The sequence below is a fragment of the Furipterus horrens genome, unplaced genomic scaffold, assembly GCF_987537825.1.
Source record: "Furipterus horrens unplaced genomic scaffold, mFurHor1.1.pri manual_scaffold_2, whole genome shotgun sequence".
NCBI lineage: Eukaryota > Metazoa > Chordata > Mammalia > Chiroptera > Furipteridae > Furipterus > Furipterus horrens.
In genome coordinates, this window is record NW_028327172.1 from 173,525,187 (window position 1) to 173,545,693 (window position 20,507).

Consider the following 20,507-nt stretch of genomic DNA (forward strand, 5'->3'; position numbering starts at 1 on the left):
TTGCTTTGTATCAACATTTAACCAAAACATTGTGAAAATAATACTATGTTAACTTACTACTTTATATGTTATGCCTTTATTAGCAGATGAAAAAAACAATTTGTTTTACGTCTCTGTATAAAAGAACAGGGGGAAAATCCTTATCTTGGTAATTTATAAACTTAATAAAGAGATCTGGAAAGAATCCAATAAACAGTTATAAGCAAGCTCTGTTGCAAAGTCAAGATTTGATCCTTATTTTAAATCTCACTAATGCTCATGAGAACCAACCAAATCAAAGCAATTTTTTATTAAATCAGTTTTCTCACATGCTCTGGTGAATGTTTCCCTACTTGTAGCCGTATAACACCATGTACAATACCAGGCCTCTCCCTGGGAGAACCTCCCTCCTTTGTTACCACATATACACATACATAACTCATTACTTCCCAATAACTCTGTTTAAAGGAATACTCAGAAGCAAGCACCTGAGATTCTGGCACAGTGACAACAAACTCCTATATACATACAAAGGGAAAGTAGGTCCTACTACTAAACATTAATTTATAGAAACTTTTTTGCATTTTTACAGTATACTACTGTATAAAGCTTAAAAGAGCAAGAACAATTTTTCACTATTCTCTTTACACTTGGCTATTGTTACTAGGTTGACAGGAAGTCAAATGCAGTATGGAAGACTACTTGAGTAATCATGTGCTTGATTTTCCTAAATTGATAAGACCCCAATCACTTGATGCAAATTTTATTTCTGAATCAATCCATAATAGCTGATATTACATGTTTGGATAGTAAAAGGGTTTTTTAAAGGAAATCAGCTAGTTCTCACTGCTGTTTATAACTAAACATTACCAATGAATGTCCAATGTATTTATCTCTGCCTGCCTCTCCCATTACTTCTACTGTTGGTACTTGGAGAATGATTGCTACAAATGAAATGAAGAAAAAGGCAGTTCCTAGTGATAATTGTAATGGCATTAAATTGTATCACTGCTCTACTTGATAATATCAAAAACAAACTGATTTCATTTTAGATTCTTTTCTAAGTATTTTCAGTCTGTATAATTTCAGAGCAAGATTTCTATTCTACAAGAGGAAAAGCATATATTTCTAAATGAAGGAAGCAGATTTACCAGGAATGACAAAATTAAAACGAAGTCTGAAAAGAATATTATCTCAAGAGTAAAACTGAAGTGAAAATGTTAATATTTGTTTTAAAAACTAATTTTCAGAACTCATTATGGGAGTAATTCACTACAAAGTCACGGAAGATAAAACAGTTAATAACTACTGAATTAGCACTTTATTTTTTGATATTATTGCAAACTATTTCCTCACACAGCAGAAAATCAGAAGTCAGACTGCTTCAAATTGGGCCTACAATAAGTAAAGAATGTACTGTATCATTTACAAATGACAGGCAAACACCAGCTCCATTCACTGAATGGAAATGCTGGAAAGTGGTCAATATCTCCAAACAGTCCTTGAATTCCCTATTTAATATCGATTCCTAAAATTGGTAATTTATTTTTAACTTCCCATGGAAGTTGATTCCTAAAAAGAAAGTCTCTAAGGCTCTGCTTATAAGAAACTACTTAAAATCTTGTCATTCTATTCAAGGGTTTTAAGACAGGACCTTCTTGAACTTGACTCCCCATACTTAATTCCATTCCTAACTCCTCATACAAACTAACATCCCCCCAACCCCACCACAACAAAACACACACTATCCCCGCTTCTTCAAAGTAGAAGGGGATTCTACAGACTTATGGCTCATTTGGCAATTGCTAAGAAACCTCACAGTTCAGCATCACCTCTGAAGATGGCAAACCTGTATATAACCTGAATATTCACACCTACAGTGCACTTAACAGGTAGAAAGAAGACAAAATGCAATAGATATTGCATTTCAACATCCTCAAGTTTCAATATCACAGATATCAAGAGATGGAAAAAGACCTGCTTGTAGAACTTTAAGCATTTGTTGAACAGAATTACCATTAATATAAAAAATAATTAAGAAATACTAATTTTTTTTATGTTCTACATGCACAACTTTACTAATTGTGTTTCTTCAATGAAGTAAAAGCTGGAGATCATCAATTTAGGTAAACTATGGCTTTTAGCATAGATATTTTAAAACATGAATCAGTAAGTGCCCTGGGTAGTAATCCTAATATTGTTTCAAGCCCTGTTTGGTTCTATGTGCTTTGCATCTCAGAAGTGAGCCTGCCAAGGCACTTAAAAACATAAGTCTTTTAGGGACTTCAAAAATTGGCCACAATTTACACAACACAGAACCCCATCCATCAGCAGTCTAACCAATAAGCATTTTCTTTTAACACATAGTATTATCAAAAGTTCCACAAGTAACCAAAACCAAGTTAAAAAAAATACCATATGCTACTGAGACAAAATTTACCCTTATCAAATGTATAGAGAATGATTCTTGGCTTCCTCTAGCAATAGAATATGATTTCATTTATTCAGAATAAAGAAAAAAGAACCCAAACAATCCCCCCAAACCTAATACCAAAACAACTGAGATAAAAATAAAATACAATGAAATCCAAATACACCCCACACAGCTTCATTTGAGGAACAGTTCTGCATCCTTTATCTGTCCTTTGAGGTGAGTTTTTCAATCAGTTCTTGGAGAGGTGCAAGTTCTCTTCTATCAACTAGGTTGAATTCCTATGCGTGATAAAGAAAGGCAGAAGAAATAGCAAAAACTGATTATTTATATCTCAGTACAAAGCAGATTTCCATGAATACTAGTTGGAAATTAATTTTTATAGTAAATAAAAGTCAAATCTGTTTTTTTAAGTTTCTATTCCCTAGATGTCTTAGGCAAATCACTTAACCACTTCAGATACTGTTTTACGTATGTAATAATATTAAGACAAATCCTCCTACCTCATAAAATTATCGTGAGGATTAAATGTGACACTATAAGTTAACCAGTTCAAATAATCCCTGGCACAAAGTAAACACTCAATAAATGGGAATTGCTGCTCCTTGTTAAAAGAAACAACTTGGGCACCATTTAGACATAGTCAGCTAAGTAGGGACCAAAATATCTAGCATCTCAGGCAAATTTCACAGTGAAAGAATTAGTAAATATTATAAACTAACATATATTCAAGCTATCATGAGATGTGTCCTTCTGAAGTTCAAGTCTGAATAGATTTCCCCTGACTGAACTATAATAAATACAGGCTGTCTATATTTCTGAGCTTCTGCCATGGTGGGGCATTCTGAACTCCCAATTTCATTCATTTATGAACATCCATCAAGTGCCAAGCACTGCAGGAAGGACTGGGGAGAAGCATCAGGGGGCATTTAATAGCAAACTTACCACAAAGATTTGTGGGGTCTGGACCAAGAACACAAATGGATATGTAGTATGACTACATTATTAAATTTTACATTAAGCTAATATATTATTAAATAAAACATGTTCTATTCTCCTACCTTGACAAAACACACCTTTATAGTGACCAGGAGAGAAAATTCAAATTTAGAATTCTCAAGTCTCCTCAGAATTCTCATTGGAAAGTAGTATCATGAGGAGAGCCAGTCCCTGACCCTCAGCAACCTTGCTGATTTCCCAACCTCAGCTCCATCCTGAGTGTGGACACCTTGTCTAGCTTATACAGGCAACACCACACACCCTTACCAATAGCTGCCGTCTGGTCTAGAGATATACATATCAGAGATATGACCTTCCCTCAAGAGAATAGACCCAAGGAAAAGATCCATGCACATCCTGGAAATAAACTTGGGACTGGTGGATAGGGAATTCCAAGGTAGAAGCACATACCAGAAGGAATGTGGGTAGATATGTGGTTGACCCTGTAGATTCCGCACTCTGTGGAGGAGTACAACTGGAGAAGGGCCAAGGCAGGATTTTCAAGTTGTGAGGCCAAGGGCTTACTCAGTCAATGGCTGATACTGCATAACTAAGGGGCCTACTTTAAAAAGGGCACAGTGTCCTGAGATGTAAATAGGCCCAGATGTGGTAAATGCCATACTATATCTATTCCCTACTATTTGCCAAGAGTTGGGAGATACAGTATACTTTAAAATCATACAGAAAGGTAAAACTAACCCTTCTGTTGGAAGAATATCCTCACGTAAAACACTAAAACCTGAACTTCTGCAATCATGCTTCCATAAACCAAAGCACAGATGCAAGCTTTAGGATAACATTTTCTTTGTTTCTGTGGGTATCTGTAGATGGAACACCATAGTAAAGTAACTGCTCAGAGCAACAGTTCCTATCTCCTAATATGTGTTTATATAGGTGAAACTGAGACACAAAATGTAAGCCTTCAGTGTGAGGAGTGTATAGAGAGGGAAAAGACTAATTTTTCTTTAGTGGAGATGGGTCATGGGGAAGGCATTTATAAGTATATGTCCTAAGATATACAAAAACGTGGTAGCCAGGAATTGAGGATTAAGAGAAGTAGGAAGAGTGCTAAAAAGTTCAAGAGATCAACTTCATCTACAGGGCTGCCAAACTAGTTAGGGTCCTTATTCGGCCACCCCATATTAGCCCATTAACTGAAACAAATCCAAGGCAAGAATTCTCAAAGCCATTTTATTTGTAATTGCATGCCACCAGCTTGGAGATGAATGGAATTCGGAAACAAAAAGGCAGTCCTTATATCACGGCAAATATAGAAAAGAAAGAAGATTAGAGAGATATAACAAGTTTTATCCTTACTGCATAAACACAGTTTTTATCTCAGAACTGTATAGATAACTGCTTTTACTGTACAAAAAAGGCCTCCTAATCCAACTTACCTGGACAAAAAAGATAAAGTGCTTGAAAGATGTATTCAGATGTGCTTCCTCCTGAAGCTGGATCACAGGGTCAAAATGCTGATGATAAATGTGCGCATAAACCCTAAAGAGGCGTTTGAGTATAGTTTTTGCCACAGACATGAAGTTCTTCGGGAATGGGACCCCTAGTAAATAGATAAACAACACAAACTATTAACGAGACAGACGATATGAGTTCGTCAGCAAATGGCAACATAAATCACCAAGATAAGGCTGAAAAGAAGTATTCATGAATTACTACTTAATATACCCACTGTACTTTTCAGAAGTTCTCAACATATCATGAAAGAAAATAAACTTCAAAGCTTCTATGGAATAAGAACTAGTCTTCAGTATAGCCCTTCAGGTCTCTAATACAACAACACTTTACTAAAATGAAACAAATGAATGCCTAAGATGATAATGGAACTAAAACTCACACTCAGATCCTCAGATTTCATAACATCATGTCTTAATATAAACATATGCTGAACACAAATAATGTATTGCTCATTTTTGTTTAAAATATCTATAGTATATTTTAAAGTTGTTTTCTTTGGAATTATTTCATTATTACTCCAGGTCTACTTTTATCCTGAAAGACCATTTCAATCTCTTTTTAATTAGGCTCATTGTTATGAATTGCAGCATTTTTACAGCATAAGCAAATAAAAAACTAGAATTATACAAAATTCCATATACTTTGTTACTCTTGCTAAAAAATCTAGATTGGCAAAACAAACCAAACACTGGTACTACTGGGTTCAATGTCATCATATTACCTATTGCTCATATAAAAATATATAAATCACAAGAAAACACAGCACAAACCAAAATAAAGGGACATTAAATAAAACAGCATGCCTACACTTTTCAAAAATATCAGTGTCATGAAAGTTCACAAAAGACTGATGTCATATTCCACATTAAGGAAGGTTAATGAAACATGACAACTGAATGATTTAAAAATGTTAAAATTTTTCTTTTGCTATAAAGGATATTAGTGCGAAAATCTGAATAAGGTCTGTAAATTAGACAATTATATCATTGTTAATTGCCTGAGTTTGATAGTTATACTGTGATTTTTTTAAAGGAAATAACACATTGAAGCACATATGGATAAAGGGGCATCATATATGCAACTTACTCTCAAATAGTTCAGAAAAAAGAAAAGACTGTCTGGGGAGAAAGAGAAAGCAAATGTGGTAAAACATTAGCAACTAAAGAACCTGGAAGAAGAATATATAAGAGATTCTTTGTGTAATTCTTGCAAATTTTCTAAAAGTCTAAAATTGGGTCAAAATTAAAAGTTAATTTTGGAGAAGGTGGGGGTCACTTATCCAAAACTGTTATGATGCATATAAATAAAGCAGCCATGAAAAATCAACTTTTAATTACAAATGCTTCAAGGCAGTGAAAGCATTCAATAAATGTGTTTAAAACAATCCATATAACAACTATTTACATAACTGTCTCCACCATACCCATCCTCCAGAAACTAAAAGCATCAAATATTGTCAAAAAGTTATTTATTGTCAGAAAAGCAAGTTCTTAATTTTTTCAGAAAACACAAGTTGTAAGAAGTCTGAGGTAAAATCTTATGAACTGTCTAGATGTGAAAAATTTTCACTTGAAAGGCCAGCTCTTAATAGGAAAAAACAAAAGCCACTCAGGTGATATAACAGGCCAACCCCTCAAATCTTGTTTTCTTCTCACCTCACTTGATTTCATAGTCTGCAGAATTCACACCATGGGTCATAAATTTAACCTCCCTCTTAGCCACAAATATAATGTAAAACTGGATATAAGTCATATAAACTCCTTCCCTAAACAAGAAATGGATGACTGTTGCAGATGACATTGACTGCCTACCCAATACCCAGTCTCTTTTTATCCATAACACAGTCCAGTTTTCGTTACTGTCTGACTTATGCTGATCTTCATTGTTTAAAAAAGTGAGGTTTACCTTAATGGTCACGATAAATTGGTAATAAAAAAGATAGAATGCTTTTAAATGTATAAGATTAGAAATATCTTGATAAAAACAGTAATCTTATATGATTCCTGGAATAGAAAGAAAATAAGCTGTAGGAACATATAAAATTATATAAATCATGATGGATTCCAATTATGCACAACTATTATACCTATTTTTGAAGGAAATAATGTTTCATCATCCAACTGGTCCTGAACCCAAGTCATCAAGTAATCAATATACTTTGGCGCCGAGCACTTAATTGGCTTCTTTATGTTTGTTCCGTCTGCCCAATGATACTCATACCTGCATTGGAAAAATAAAATCACATAGAGTATTAGTATATAACTATATATAGTGTGTATATTTTTTATATTATACATGTATATGTGTTATGTAATACAGGACATGTTTTACATCCCTCCGAATAAAGATTTTTGCAATTGGCATTTAAATTTAACATTTTCAAATGGCTACTTAACTATTTTGCATTTGTCACAATCCAAAGTAAGCAGATCCCATCAAACTCATTTTTGTGTTTCTATGTTCTCCTCCCATGTATTAATTTTATTACACAGCTTTCTTTCATATATAGAATTTATATTTTAGAATTATACATTGCCATAATAGAAAACCTAGCTTACTTTCCATCCTTAATTTTTATGGCTCTTTTTCTTCTTTGATATTTCTCAAGGAAGGAAGGAAGGAAGGAAGATTATTTTTCATTTCTGTAGTACCTTTTTTTTTAAAGTTTTCTCCAAACACTTTTTAAAATTGCTTTTATTAGAGAGAAAGGAAGGGAGACAGAGAAACATCAATGGAAGAGAGAAGCATTGATTGGTTGCCTCCTGTATATGCCCAGACAGGGGACCATAGGCTTCTGGGCTGGGGTAGGGGATGAAGGGTGGGGTCACACGACTGGGATCAAACCCGCAGTCTTGGTATGTGCTCTGACGGGGAATTGAATCCTCAACCTTTCCATTATCAGAGGACACGCCAATCAACTGAGCTACATTGGCCAGGGTGCATTTCTGCAGTACCTTTATGGAGATCCCATGCCTGTTACGTTTGAAGAATTAGGTACAGTGTTCCTATACCAGCTATTTAGATAAGGTTTCTATGAGGAAAGTGATCATAGCAGTATTCTAAGTGGAAAAATTTTCCCTAATTCACAGGAACAAAATATTGGTGTAATATCAAAAAACCTTCCAATAAAATACAAAGGGGAAGAAATTGACAAATGTGAGGTGAAGATACCTTGCAGACACTAACATGATAAGGTAATTAGGGTTAACATCACCAGTGATGGCACGGTCAACATTGTGTGCCTCCTGATATGATCCACTGAGGATAAAAAGTATCATTTCTGTAGGTTCCTGCCAAGAATGCATATAGTTGTACTCACAGGTATGAGTTATTACAGTGAAAGAACACACACTAAAATCAGCAAAGAAGAAAGGCAAACAGAGCAATGTCTGGAGGAAATCAGGAGCAAGCTTCTATGAGTCCTCTCCCAATGGAGTCACACAGGCTACCCTTAATTCCCTCAGGATTGAATTGTGATAACACATACTAAATACTGTCTGCCAGGGAAGTTCATTAGACACTTAGTAACCAAGTGTTTTATTAGGGGGATGGTCAAGAAGGCACCATGTGCATGACACACTACAATTCCAGGTGCCCAGAGGAAAGTATAAGCCATATCACTGGTACAGTTTAGGCACAATAAGTCACTCTTAACTGTTAGGGTGGTGGGAACTCTTCAGAAATACAAGCTGCAAGATGCCACCCCAGGGTCAACCCTGGAGGTAGGCCTTTCAAGAGACTAATCAGGCCTGCTATGTTAGTTCTTTTATGCACAAAGGCCAATACAGGGAAAGACGGAGGAACTATTCCAGATAGAAGGTACCTAAAGAGGTAAGTCAAAGAAATGCAATACATATTCCCAGACAGGATTCTTGACCAGAAATTAAAAACTGAGGTATTATTGAGACAGCTGATGGAATGCTAATGGTGGCTATGAATTGAAGGAGGTGGTTTGGAGGGTTTATATGCTGGTTGTGTAAAAGAGTATCTCTGTTTTTGGGAATACATTGTTGAATATGCCAGGGTAAAGGGGCACAATGTCTATAACTTGCACAAAAGGTTCAGGAAAAGATTAACGTCAATGACTATACATATAGAGTGTGGGTGGTGAAGCATGCAGTAAAAGGTTAATAATTTGAGAATCTGGGTAAAAAAGATATGGGAGTTCTTTGTGCTATTCTGGTAACTTTCCTGTACATTTAAAATTATTTGAAGTTTAAAAATCTGAAATAGTTTGAAAATAAATTATTTTTTCAAAAAATTACCTTAGGAAATAAAGCATATTATTTTGAACATCTTTGATAATGGAAAACTGTTAATTCTTTTTAAAAGGACTAGATTCTGAGACACATCTAAACTCTTTTATAGTCAATTTGAGAAATAAAGTAGATGACTCTAGGTAATACTTTGTTCAACATGTAAATTTTGTCAGTAAATAATTATGAAGAAATAAAATTGAATCTCTTGGGTAGCTAGTGATCTGAGTGATACTGTAACATAAAAGTTACAAAAAATATTCTAAGCAATGACAGCATTAGCTCAATGAGTGATTAGCAATCTAAGGTAACTACTTATAATGATAATACTTCTAAGCACTAGTAAATTTGGACCACTTGTTTTAATATTTATATCTTGTTTATAATTGGGGGAGAGAACACACTATAAAAAGTCAGCACTAAAAATAAAATCTCTATATATAATGTGTAAATATCAATTAATATTTCTTATAAGAAAATAATACAATGTAGCTATTAAGAGTACAGGCAAGTCAAAGAGATCTGGATTTCAATCCTGGTTCTGTTTCTGGATAACAGGACCTTGGACATGTTACTTAGCTTTTCTCAGGCTCAATTTCTTTTCCTGTAAAATGAGAATAACAATAGTTTTCTTACCTCACAGGTTTGCAGTATAAAGGCCTTACATTTAGGTAGCAATGAATAAATGGTAACTGGCATTGCTGTTATCAGTCACAGTAAAAGTCAGTTTCAAAAATATATTGATCCAGGTAGCACATATTGATTTGTAACTAGATGGCAGACATTATTCTTGCACCAAAAGGGATTTAAAAGAAGAATAAATCTAACAGGTTCAAGAAGACAAGTATAAACAATATGATTATAATGTAATCATAAAGACAAAGAAGTTAAATAGAAAGATTGCATCTAGTCTAAAGAGATCAGAAGGTTTCATGGAGAAGGAAGCATTTGAGGTAGGCCTTGAAAATGGGTAAGATTTTTGGAAATGTTAGCAGAAGATAATGAGGGAGATAGGAAGAGAAGAAAAATATCCAAGAGAAGTACAGAATAAGCAAGTTTCAGAGTATAAGTAATGGAGGGATTAGCAAGCAAGGCATTTCCAGTAATCTAGTTTGGATAGACCAGAAGAGATGTGTAAGTTAACAGGAAAGGCAGGATGGGGGACAATACAGGAAGGGTGATAGAGCTCAAGCTAAGGAATCTGAACTTAATATATCACTCATTGGTAAACCAGTTAAGGAGATGCTAAGTACAGAAATTATATATGGTCAGAAACTTTCCTCTTATCTAAGAACTGTAAAATAAAGTAAAAATGAGAACTAATCATAAACCACAACTTACTTTGGGCCAGCTGACATCACTGGACAACTTTCCTCTGTACAGAAATCTGTGATTGTTCCATAAAGCATGTTGATCTGATTGAAAAAATCCACAGCTGTAAAGCAAATATCAGTTGTAAGTAAAATATTAAATCTTAATTTTACCCAAGCAAAACCTAGATTTATCAGTGTTCTTTCCAAACATATACAGATTTCCTAGTTTTTTGTTATTGATTTCTAGCTAAATTCCACTATGGGCAAAGACCACATGTTACATGATTTCAATCATTTCAATTTTTGAAAAAGCGCCTGTATAGAATCTGAGGTGCTTAGACAATGTGTCCCTCAGATAAAGTCTATTAAATCATGCTGCTCAAATTTTTCTAATTCCTTGGTGATTTTTATTCTTCACTCTATGCATTACCACTAAAAGAAGAACGTTTAAATCTCCCATTATGACTGTGAATTTGTCTATTTCTTGTTAGTCAACTGATTTTATTTTTGAGATGTTATTAAAGATAGAAATTCAGAACGTCATATATTCTTTGTGAACTGAACCATTTATCATTTTTAAATCTTTCTCTTTTTTTGCCTTGAAGTCTACTTTATCTGATGTTAACATGACTATATTAGATTTCTTTAGTGTTTAACTTTTTAGTTTCAACCTACTTTGCGCCCCCCTCCATATTTTTATTCTTTTTTTATTTTTTTTCCCCCTCCATATTTAAGGACAAATACTGCATATAGTGACTCTGAGCTCTATCCCTGTTCCCTCTTTATTTACAATCCTAAAATCCCTTTTCATCCCACTAATTACCCATGACCAGCAGTTTGCTTTTTTAATTCAGACTTTCTAGAGCAAAGAAAATAAAACTTTAAAAGGAATCATAATTGCTGATAAAGTAGAGCCGTAATAAGTATTATACTATACTTAATTATACACCTTTTCCTCTGCCCTCTTACCTCACAAAGAGCCAAGATTTACTAAGTAATGGCTCTGGAACTTAATAATTCTTAAGTCGTCCTCCACAAGAACAGAGGACAACCTATGGCTTTAAAATAATACAAGTCTGAATCTCTACTCCTATATTTACCAGTTGAATTACTTAATCTCCCTGAACCTCAGTTTCCTACCTTTAGAATTGAGTTTATTATGGAGCACTAAAAAATATATGCCTGCCATTAAGTGGGCATTTAATAAATACCAGTTTCTTTCCGCAAATCAAGATCTGGCCTCAGGATTTGGTGCTACGTAAATAATTTATAAACCAGCCAGCCAGCTTTTTCCAGAACCCTGAACCTTCTTTCTTTCTTCTTTAAGCTATCACTCTTTCTAGCAGCAGAATGTTTAAAACAGGCTCTGGTTTCTGTTTCTGAGACTAGTTGTTGAATTTGTAAAGATTTCCCATTTTCTACCACTTATCTTCATCTGGCAAGTGAACTAAAGCCAAAAAGCCATTAAGATGCCAATCTTATCAACAAATTCCCTTCTCTCTTTTATGTACGCAAAATGTTTATTTAATCACTGTAAGCACATGGAAATATCTAGTCTCAAACCTAATTTACGTCATCAAGTGTCATTTGGGAAGATTACTAGAAATAAGGAAAATTTTAGAATCTAGCACATCAGTCAAATGTATTTTCAAGGTAGAATCATCTGCTCAAAGGGAATGTTCTGATGCTCCAATTCTAAGTAATTTTTATCTAGCTATAATTGCAAAATGCCTTTAAAATTTCAGAAGTTCCTAAAGTTCTAGGCATTTCAATAGTATACTTACTCTGTTCTGGCAACTCACACAGAGCGAATAAAGGCAGAAAATGATGATCTGCTGTTGTACATATAAGTAAGAATCTCACGTAGTATAGAAGATCTAAGCTGTCCTCCTTAGATTTTTTAAATTAGTGAGTTTTTAAATAAACAGTACAAAAAAGGCAGAAACAAGTACAAAAAAGAATGTACATAATAAATTGGACATTTATTCTGAATATTGTCTTTGAAGTGTCACAGAACTATCTTATAAGCCGGGTCTCACCAATAACGCAAAAATCATTTTATTTTTTAAAAGATTTTATTTATTTACTTTTAGAGAGAAGGGAAGGAAGGGAGAGAAGGAGAGAAACGTCGATGTGCAAGAGACACATCAATCAGTTGCCTCTCACACGCTCCCAACTGGGGACCTGGCCTGCAACCCAGGCATGTGCCCTGACTAGGAATCGAATTGGCAACCTTTGGGTTCACAGGCCAACACTCAATCCACTGACCCACACCAGCCAGGACTCATTTTATTTCTTTAGTAACTATACTCTCTGGGTCCAGGGAAGTGACCACATTAGAATAAACACAGCTCATATGCAAATTCTATCATAGGAAGGTTTTCAGACATCTCAGTAAAATCCTTTAGGTTCCTAAAAGTTATTAGTGGGTGGCAGCTCAATTAAAAAATCCCATGATATATTTCAAATTACAATAAGATACAATCAACTATTACAAGAAAAAATACTGTGGTTTTGTTTTTCCTTAATCAAAGCCAAGATATATTGTGTATGTTTTCAATTAAATTTCATTTTATTTTTACTAGGTTTATACAAAATTCCTCCAATTATAAAATTCTATTAGTTTTTTCACTAATGCTAAAAAGCCCTGAATACAAAAAGTACCACTTTCAGTTCCCAACTTTCTATGGCTTAATTCCCCAAAATATATTTACTTTTTACTTACACATTTTTCTTCCTTGGTGCTAGAATATCTCATAAACATTTTAATAATTTCACAAGTCATGAGTGAATAGCCTTTTTTTTTTTTTAATAGCATAACTTAGCATAACTGAATGTGCTACTGAAAGAGGTAATTTAGCATAGTGGTTAAAGTGCAGTCTCTAATATTCTATAACTCCATATTAGAGACTAGGCTCTCGCACTTAATAACTGTATGACCTAGGCAAATTACTAATCTTTCTGTTTCAACTTCTTTATCTGTCTTAAAATGGAATAATAATAGTACCTACATCATGAGGTTGTAAATATGAAATAAAATAAGCTATGTTTAAAAGATAGCAGAGTACCAGACACAAATTAGTATTCCATAAATATTAATTGCTGTTATCATTTCTTCCACCGAAGATGGTACTTCTATGCTTTGTATGTCATTGTAACAGGAGATAAGAATTTCACAAAACTCATATTCAGAAATAAAATAACATAAAGGCTAAAGTGGATTGAGGTATCACTATATCATGATATTAGGTTGCTAACTACATCCTAGAATAGACACACCCTAAAACTCACCTACAATGAGGCTACTAATCTAATTTAGAATATACTGAGAAACAAGAAAACTACTTACTGTTCACTGCAACCCACTCATTTAGATCTTCTCCCTCAGGAAGCATCACAGCCATCCTGAGATTGCCACTGCCAAGTGTGGCTTCTGCATGCTTTAAGAGCTCATACTGGTGCGAACCCTCTGGTATGTTCTTCTTTGGTTTAAACGTTTTAGAGGAGCGACTACCACTATGAACAGACAAGAAAAGAAAAAACGGCACTTCAATATTTAAGGCATGACTTTCAACAGAGCCAATTACAGTATATGACTGGATAAAATAACACAGAGGTGATCCTAAGTGTCCACAAATAAACAGCCCTAAATTGTACTGGCTACATTAAATACAGGCAATATAACTGCTGTAACTACTGTCTTTGATACCCAAATTCCTACAAAACTTCTCCTACAGGTTGCAATCTATAACAAAAAAAAATTACTTCTTTCATAGCCTAGCTATTTTATTCCTTTTCACCCCTACTCTAAGTCTCTCATATTATACAAATAATTTGTTTCCTTCATATAAAAAGCATAAAGATACATTTTATTTCAATAAACACAATAATCTAAGAGCAAGAAAGAAAAACTACATGTTCTACTCAATTATAGGAAGCATCAGCAATCTTTTTAAAGTTTTTAAAAAAATATTTTACTTATTTATCTTAGAGAGAAGGGAAGGGAATGAGACAGACAGAAAGAGAAACATCAGTGTGTGGTTTCCTCTAGCACACCCCCAACTGGGTACCTGGCCCACAACCCAGGTATATGCCCTGACTAGGAATCGAACCAGCGACCATTTGGTTTGCAGACCAGCACTCAATCCACTGAGTCACACCAGCCAGGGCAGCATCCACAATCTTAATCCAGAGTCCTAGGTATGCAGATAAGTAGTTACACATTAATGTAATTGATTTGCTCAAATTTTATTTGTATTTTTAAGTGGATCAAATGAAACTAGTCTTAGAAATAATTTTAAGTTTTTAAGAGATAGATTCTTCTATTAATGCTGGCAAGTTCTTATCAAATTGTATTATATCATAGTCATCCCTTCTTAATTATGCCCTTTCCAAGTTCATACAAAAAGGAACAGAAAGGAAAGAATGAATTAAGAGTCTGGGAGAGTATTACATGAAGTTTAATGTTACTAAATTCATACCATCAAAACACTTAGGCATTTGAACATATGAATATGAAAGTGGAATTCCAAAAGGGGTAGATAAACAACAGTTAAACTTTCCAAGCTTCCCATAGCTTTTTACTTACTATCTTCTTCCAAACTTAACAAGATCTCTCCCTTGTTCCCCAAGATAAAGTGGTAGTTCTCAATCCTGGCTGCATATTATAATCACCTGAGGAGCTTTTGGGAAGTTTTGAGGACCTGAGACAAACTAAGAATCTACCAGTCAACCCAAATATCTAATTCAAATGACAGGTATTTTTCCCCATCCAAGATAATGGGATCCTCATTTAAAAGTGAATCTTTGCTCAGGTTTTTAAGAGGTGTTCAACTCTAACACTAACAGCCAAGGTATCTCTTTAAAAACACTGATCAGATGATGTTACTCCCCTGTTTAAAACAACTTAGTGGTTTTCCAGTCTACTAAGAGTAAATCCAAAAATCAAATATTAAGACACCGTCAGGCTCTGGACCCTGACTCTGTGGAAACAATTCTTTAGTTTAATCAGATACTGCATTAAAAATCAAAATTCTGCCCTGGCTGGTGTAGCTCAGTAGATTGATTGCCTACCTGTGAACCAAAAGGTCACCGGTTCAATTCCCAGTCAGGGCACATGCCTGGGTTGTGGGCCAGGTCCCCCAGTTGGGGGCATGTGAGAGTCAACTGATGGGTGTTAGCTCTCACACAAAGATGTTTCTCTCCCTCTTTCTCCCTTCCTTCTCCTCCCTCTATAAGTAAATAAATAAAATCTTTTAAAAAAAGAAAAAGAAAAAAAGAATCAAAATTCTCTCCCAGAATAGAGGATCATTATAATCACAGAGTTTGAGGCTTATTTCATTTTCCTACTTTTTTACACTTAGAAAAAGCACGAGAAACAAATTTTATCAATATTTTTTACAAAATGACACTTTACTAATTTACGTGTAATTAATTCCAAAAATATAGCTCTCTAATCTGATGTGTGTCTTCAGGCAAGGTATAAATTAAGTACACACCCTTTAATTGGCCCACAGCTCAGATAATGCAACAAATGAATATGGGACAACTTGATCTGAAAAGGATCTGGCAGAGTACATAAGAACTACAAGGACATCGGCCAAGCCTGCACTCAGGGAGATCAGAGCCCTATCTGCCCTCCAAAACCACTCTGCCCTGAAGTTTTAGGCTTCCAAATGTTTTCTTGATCGAGGCCCCACCCAGAATTGGTTTGCACAAAGCTAAGTAAATCTACCTCATAAGATTTTTTGATTGCGTAGAAAGAAAAAATAAATTTGAGTTCGATTTTGTGAAGGCCAGCTTTGACACTTATCAGCTATGTTATCTCAGGCAAATTACCCAACTTTCTTGAGCCTGTTTTTTCTTTAACAGTGAAAGCCCAATAAAAATATTGATAACAAAACATCCTCACTACCTGTATCATGGAACAACTGCAAAAGAAGAAAACAGTATTTGTGAAAAAAGCTTATTTTAAAACTGTAAAATGCTGTGCAAATGTTAGTATTTTCATTATCCTTCCTTCTGCTGAACCAGAATGACCCGGTAAAAAGAAATGATAGTACAACATCCAAAGCCTTCTTTCAATGTCCATTCTGACCTTCATCTCATGAGAGTGGATGCAGAAAAATAAAATCTTATGTTGGAAACAAATGCTTTTACACATCAAGTTCAAAACAGAATTTTTAAAAAAGGTTTGTTTTGTTTTTTGTTGCTATACCCATATCAAAATTCAGGTGATCTCAGAATAATCATGGGGCTAGATTGAAAATCAAGAAAACAAGGTTATAGCCCTCATTTTGCTATTTTCTTCTTATGTTACATAGGAAACCACAAAATGTCATCTGGGCTTCAATCTCTTTGATTTTGAAAGTCTGGAAAATAACTTTTTACAAAAGGGTGTAATTTAGAGATGAGGTAATGTTTATAAAATAGTTTTAGTTCCCTGTGGAATTTCGACTCCCTTCTCTGTTCCTCATTTCCATGTACATTCATACTTCCAAAATGCTTTCAAGTTCTCTATCTAATTTTGTTTTCTGGCTCTTCTATTTTATTTAGGCAGAATAACCTAACCAGTTCAATACTCTATATTTTTTAATATTCTTTTTTTAAAAACTACACTCAGCTGTTTCTTCAACTGCTACCTAAAACTTCTACCAGTACCCACTCTACCCTAAAAGGCGTGCTCACTATTGCTCCTGATGCCTAGGTCAAAAGACCAACTGACGGAGTCCTCAAATTCAAAAGCACAAAAGCATGAACACAAAAGTCCTCATCAATGAATGCAAGCTCTTACAGCAACAATGTAATATATGGCCAAATGCATGTTTCACATGGCATTTTAAGATATTTGATGCAAATATTCAAAAACATTTTGATAACAGAAGTATGCTGCCCTTCCACCCACCCCTTTCAGAAGAAATCTGTGTATCAGAGGAACCTCAGAAGAAATATCTTGTGTATTCTTCCAGTCTACATCTACACAAGCATAAGAATGCTTGTGCCTGTTTTCACTTTAACACAACTGTTGTATACTAAATACTGTTTTTTTCATTTAATATATCCAGAAGATTGTTTTATATTAAGATAGAAGTAGATCTACTTTATTTTTTTTTAAGATTGAATAGTGTTTCCTTATACAGATATATATTTTAATCAGTCACTCACTGATAAACATTTAGGTGGTTTCTAGTCATTTGTTACCAGAAACAATGCTGCAGTGAACATCCTTGTGCATAAGCATATATAAAGGATAAGTTCCTAGAACTAAAACTGCTGCCCTAAAGGGCAGGTACAGTTTTCAGTTTTACATAAGGCCTGTTTTTATCTCCAAATAACTGTACCCTTGTACAATGCCATTAATGATGTATGAGAGTAGCTATGTACTTTTTGGGTCTTAGGAAACAGGGATTCAATTGTTAATTTCTCTTGAATAGCCTCCAACATATTATCACAATTATATGAGAATTTAGAACTTTATGATGAGAATGCGAATGATATATATTACACATGAAGGGTGTTGTACTGATAATTCACAGTATTACCCTAAGGTCTTTTCTTTCCAAATAAATATCCAAGAATTCAGATTTGTTTTCACCGGTCCTCTTACTCATACTTGAAGGCCAATCAATTGCTAGAGCAAGACAGGGTAGTTTATCAATTAAATAACTAAGCCCTAAGGAAAAACTCTGAGCACACATCCCTTATAATTACCCATTCAATTTGATCTAACTTCTGTAAATTTCAACAGCATCCTTTATTTCCTATTTGAAACCCTAAAGAATAGATTAGGCCCCATAGTGAAACGTAGCTTAACTCCCATAAGCCAGTTCTTCCCATCTTAATACTATCACATTCATCATTATCATTACTTTTAACCCTTTATTTTCAATCCAACTATCAACAAAGTTGATATTTTCTAAGTTGGAGTAGAGAATCTTAAGACTGAAGGAATTGGGGATGGGGAAGATTTATGGAGAACTCAAAAACGGGCACTAGTAAGAGTAAGTAGAATAGATATCTCTAAATTTGACACTGAAGAACATGTCAATATATTCAAAATTATAAGTAAATTAACATTAATTTGAGTCGATTGGTCTATCCCTTCAGGGTTATGCAAATTACTCTGACCACAAAGCTAAATGGCAGAAGTGGAATTCAACAACAGTCCATTATCTTGAACAAGAACAAGTTACTTAACATTACCAAGCCTCAGCTTCCTCATGGATAAAGTGGGAATAATAGCAGCCTTACTACTGAATATTGTGGTAAAAACTCAACTAATATTAGTTCCCTTTGCTCCACCTCTAGGTGCCAACCCGTCATTCACATCAGTAGCTCCTTCCATAGATCTAAAGTCCAATACTAGAGATCAGGTACTTCATAAATACTTACAAATTATTAATTGATAGTTCCAGTCAACTTCAGGCTGGAAACTCCTAATCAGGATAGTAATGATGATGATTAATATCAACTAGTAATTACTGCAGGCTTTGTGCTCAGAAGTATTTTACATGCAATATCTCATTTAGTCCTCATAACTCTACAATGTATATGCTATCATTTTGAGTAACAAAACTGAGGATTTAAGTAGAGGAATGTCCAGAAGGTATCCAGCCATGTAATATGAAAAAGAGACATTTATTGAAGAAGATACAAGATATATTGTACATAAGACAATGACACCTCAGTCCCCCTTCAAAGTATGTACTGTGGGACCTCACACAGTTCTCCCAATCACTATCAGCTGCCCCATCATATTTTCCTGAATCTTATTGACATCTGAAATCTCTTCCCTTTCAAAGGTGATTTTAGTTTTGGGAAAAGCTAGAAGTCACAGGGCACCAACTCTAGGCTGTAGGTCTGAGTCACCTGGGTTGATTTGATGTTTTGCAAAAAAACTGCACTGGATGTGATGCATGAGCTGCGTATTGCCGTTATGAAGCTGCCAGTCACCAGTTGCCCATAGTTGAGGCCTTCTGAATCATCTGAATAGCTTCTGCTGGGGAATGTTCAAACTTAATACAAAATTTGATGCAGATTTGTTGTTCTACTCACTCAATCATTCTGAATGTGAAAGCCACACAGTACACATGCTCGCTCAACTGCATCTACCATCCCTACTGATTAGTAAAGTCATGATTGTTAACACACGCACATTCCAGTCCACTCTTCTAGGCTGCCAGATTATATCAATGTTCCTCTCGTTATATTAACAATGGCTGGACTTCTTCCAGACAGATCTCGATACTTAAGTTTGCTCCAAATTAGAAAAGTGGTGAATTAAGGAGCCAGAATTTAAATCTCTAAAGCTCATCCTGGCCAATGTGGCTCAGTTGGTTGGAGCGTCACTCTGTAAACCAAAAGGTCATGGGTTCCATTCCCAGTCAGGGCACATGCTTGGGTTGCAGTTTCAGTCCCCAGTCAGGGCACGTACAAAAGGCAACCAGTCAAAGGTACTATCTCACATGAATGTTTCTCTCCTTCTCTCTCTCCTTCCCTTCCCTTCTCTCTAAAATCAATAAGCATGTCTCCAGGTGAGGACAAAAAGAAATCTTTAAGGCCCATTCTTTTACCCACTCCTCAATACTACACAATGTTTACCTTTATCTTCTATCAAATTATTTATAATTTTCCTTCTATATGACTACAGTTTAATCAAGTCACTTATAAAACAACACAAATCTAATTTATACTAAGAGAGTTATTAGTAGGTACATTTTAAAAACAATCTTCAGTCCAGGCTGGTGAGGCTCAGTGGATTGAGTGCTGGCCTGCGAACCAACCAAAGAATCACCGGTTCAATTCCCAGTCAGGGCACATGCTTGGGTTGTGGGAGAGGCAACCACATATTGATGTTTCTCTCCCTTTCTTTCTCTTTCCCTTCCTCTCTAAAAATAAGTAAACAAACAAACAAATAAATAAAATCTTTTAAAAAAATCTTCAAACTACCTTATTCTTATTCCATTTCCTCTCCTCATGCCCCTTGAAATTTAGCTGAATTTTTAGTACTGCCATTAATGAAAAATAAAATTCCACCAGAGAACAATTCCCCCC

General features: G+C 34.8%; 1 protein-coding gene across 1 annotated transcript in view; it reads right to left on the minus strand.

Annotated features, from left to right (window-relative positions):
• Positions 1–274: 274 nt before the first annotated feature.
• The window catches only part of MOB1B (MOB kinase activator 1B), a 41,552-nt gene continuing 21,319 nt past the window's right edge, over positions 275–20,507 (minus strand). The window contains exons 2-6 of the mRNA XM_090266780.1: positions 13,804–13,970; positions 10,483–10,576; positions 6,972–7,105; positions 4,807–4,970; positions 275–2,691 (exon numbers count right to left, since the gene is read on the minus strand). Of these exons, the coding sequence (XP_090122906.1) occupies positions 2,614–2,691; positions 4,807–4,970; positions 6,972–7,105; positions 10,483–10,576; positions 13,804–13,970 (637 nt within the window). The 3' untranslated portion in view covers positions 275–2,613. The remainder of the gene's footprint in view (positions 2,692–4,806; positions 4,971–6,971; positions 7,106–10,482; positions 10,577–13,803; positions 13,971–20,507) is intronic.